The 2,259-nt window shown below is 37.2% G+C and overlaps 1 protein-coding gene across 1 annotated transcript; it reads right to left on the bottom strand.

Annotated features, from left to right (window-relative positions):
- Window positions 1-1,674: 1,674 nt before the first annotated feature.
- LOC123256547 (trace amine-associated receptor 4-like) lies at window positions 1,675-2,253 on the bottom strand (the record flags this gene model as incomplete). The annotated part of the gene is made up of 1 exon (XM_044685141.1): window positions 1,675-2,253. A coding segment is annotated over one exon (579 nt), but the record flags the coding sequence as incomplete, so codon positions are not given.
- Window positions 2,254-2,259: the final 6 nt, after the last annotated feature.

The following is a 2,259-nucleotide window of genomic DNA, read 5'->3' as shown; positions in this document are numbered from 1 at the left end:
AGATTAAAGCAGAGTAGGAATGAAAAAACTCATACAAAAGTTAATAAAGGCCTAAACTATCATGTGATCATGGGTAATGGAAAGGAAAGAAGGCAACCTAGGAAGGAAGAATTAACAGAACTTAACAACTATACTCATCAAAAATGACTATCATGATTTAAATCCAGGAGACTAGAAAAATGACGAAAACATTAAAAAAAATGGGAAGTCCAGAGGTGCTGATTTATTTCTTAGGCATGTTAAGTTTGAGGTACTGGTTCTTTGTCTAGTTAGAAATGAGGATCTAAACCCTCAGAGAGAGGCTGGAATGAGAAATAAAATTTCAAGTTATGCACAAAGAATATAGAAACTGTGGACATGAATAGAAATCACCAAGGAAGAAAGCTTTTAGAAAGCAGAAAAGACCAAGGACAAAGCTTTGAGACATACAAACCAGTAAGGCATAGTACAGAGGAGGAAGCAGGGAAAAGAGGAGCAAAACAAATGATCAAAAAGTAACTTACTAGTGAAAAGAACATACAATCCAACATGGGAGATAAAAAATATTCCCACAATACTGTTCTAAAAGTTAGCAAGTGAGAATTTGGCATCCATATCTGCCTATCTTTTCTCCAGAACTTCTTTTTTCTACCCACATCAATCCAGGTGGATAGGATAGATAGACTACTCCAAATCAAACATTTGCAGTTGCTAGTAAACTGCAAATATAAACCATTCTTTTGAATTCAATAATATAAATGTATCAGAATATTCATAATCTCAAGAGAGTTTATCCACCTTGAGAAACATTGCAAATGATAGTTATTTACCCTAGAACAAATTTGGAAGTAAGGGCCTCTTGCATCCAATTTCTGCTTCCTCTCTCTTCTCAAAATTGCAATCTCCTTTGCAAAAATCTGTTCTAGTCTTGGGCCCTCTCCAACTTTCCCAGGTCAAATTCTCTTTTTAAAGAAGGATTTTGAGAAAGCAAGGTGTGAACTTGCTTTACTGCAGTGATGGGGTCGGGGGAAACTTCAGTTTTTGTCTTGGCCCTACCATTTACAGCTACATAACGTAGACTCTCTGAGCTCTTTTTTGTTCATCTATAAAATAAAAGACTAAAGCTATGTCATTTCTGATGTCCTTTATACCTATAACATTCTCCAAGTATGAGTACATAATATGTCTCTTGTATCCCTGTTTCATTTAAGGTAGACAGATGAATTTCTCAAATGGAATTTGAGAATGAGTCTCATGCAATAAAAGAGTAGCATTGTTCACAAAATGATAGAGAGATATTTCCAGAACTTGAGAAATCACATCATACCCTTTACTGGGCACTCAGTCTACTCAAGAAAATAGCTCATTTGAAGACAGGCAATGTGGTTGATATAGTAAGTTGGTATAGTATGGTAAGAACATTGGGTCAGGACTCAGAAACAAATGGTTTCACTTTTCTGAGGAGACAAGCGAGAAGATTGGAGAGATTGGACTGGATGATCTTTAAAGTCTTTTTCAGTTCTGGCATTCCATTGTAACTATGGTATTTCTGAACTACTATATAGTATTGTCTAAAGGCACATGATTGACAATTATTGAGATTGAGACAGAATAGTGGGCATTTAATCTGCCCCTCTGGATCAATGAAGCAGTGATCATCATCACAGTAGAATCATTGGAAAATCTGTGTATTGCCTAAGCATGTGCAGGGAACAGACTGAGGGTAGAGGAGTCTGGGCGGAAGATTGTTCCAGTCACAATCATCTTAAATGCCTTACGAAACCAAGGATAAAACATCCCATAAATGATTGGATTGAAGGTGGAATTGAAGTAGCCCAACCAGAGGAAAGCATTGTATAGATCTTCAGGGGTGGTAAAGTTAATGTAAGGATCTGTGATAGTGAGGACAAAAAATGGTAGCCAGCACAGAACAAACACCCCCATGACTATGCTCAAAGTCTTGGTAGCCTTGCTTTCTTTCTTGGATGAGGCTTTTGTTTTAGCTTCTCCAACCTTCAAATTAGGAAGAGTATCAATCTGCTTGGCATGTTTTCTGGCTACAGAAAATATATGTATGTAAATACCTACCATTACTGTGCCAGGGAGAAAGAAAGCAATGAAAGAGGCCAGAACCCCCCAGAGTTTGTTAAATATTAGTGTACATAGACCTTCACAGTCAATTGCTGCCACAAACTCTTCAGCACCAATGATATTTAATTCTGAGAATACAAGGCCAAAGGCAAAGAAGATTGGGATGGACCAGCTGATGAACAAAAAGAC

Source organism: Gracilinanus agilis, unplaced genomic scaffold, assembly GCF_016433145.1.
Source record: "Gracilinanus agilis isolate LMUSP501 unplaced genomic scaffold, AgileGrace unplaced_scaffold60800, whole genome shotgun sequence".
NCBI lineage: Eukaryota > Metazoa > Chordata > Mammalia > Didelphimorphia > Didelphidae > Gracilinanus > Gracilinanus agilis.
Note: the sequence above shows the minus strand (reverse complement) of the source record. Positions and strands in the feature narration are given on the sequence as shown.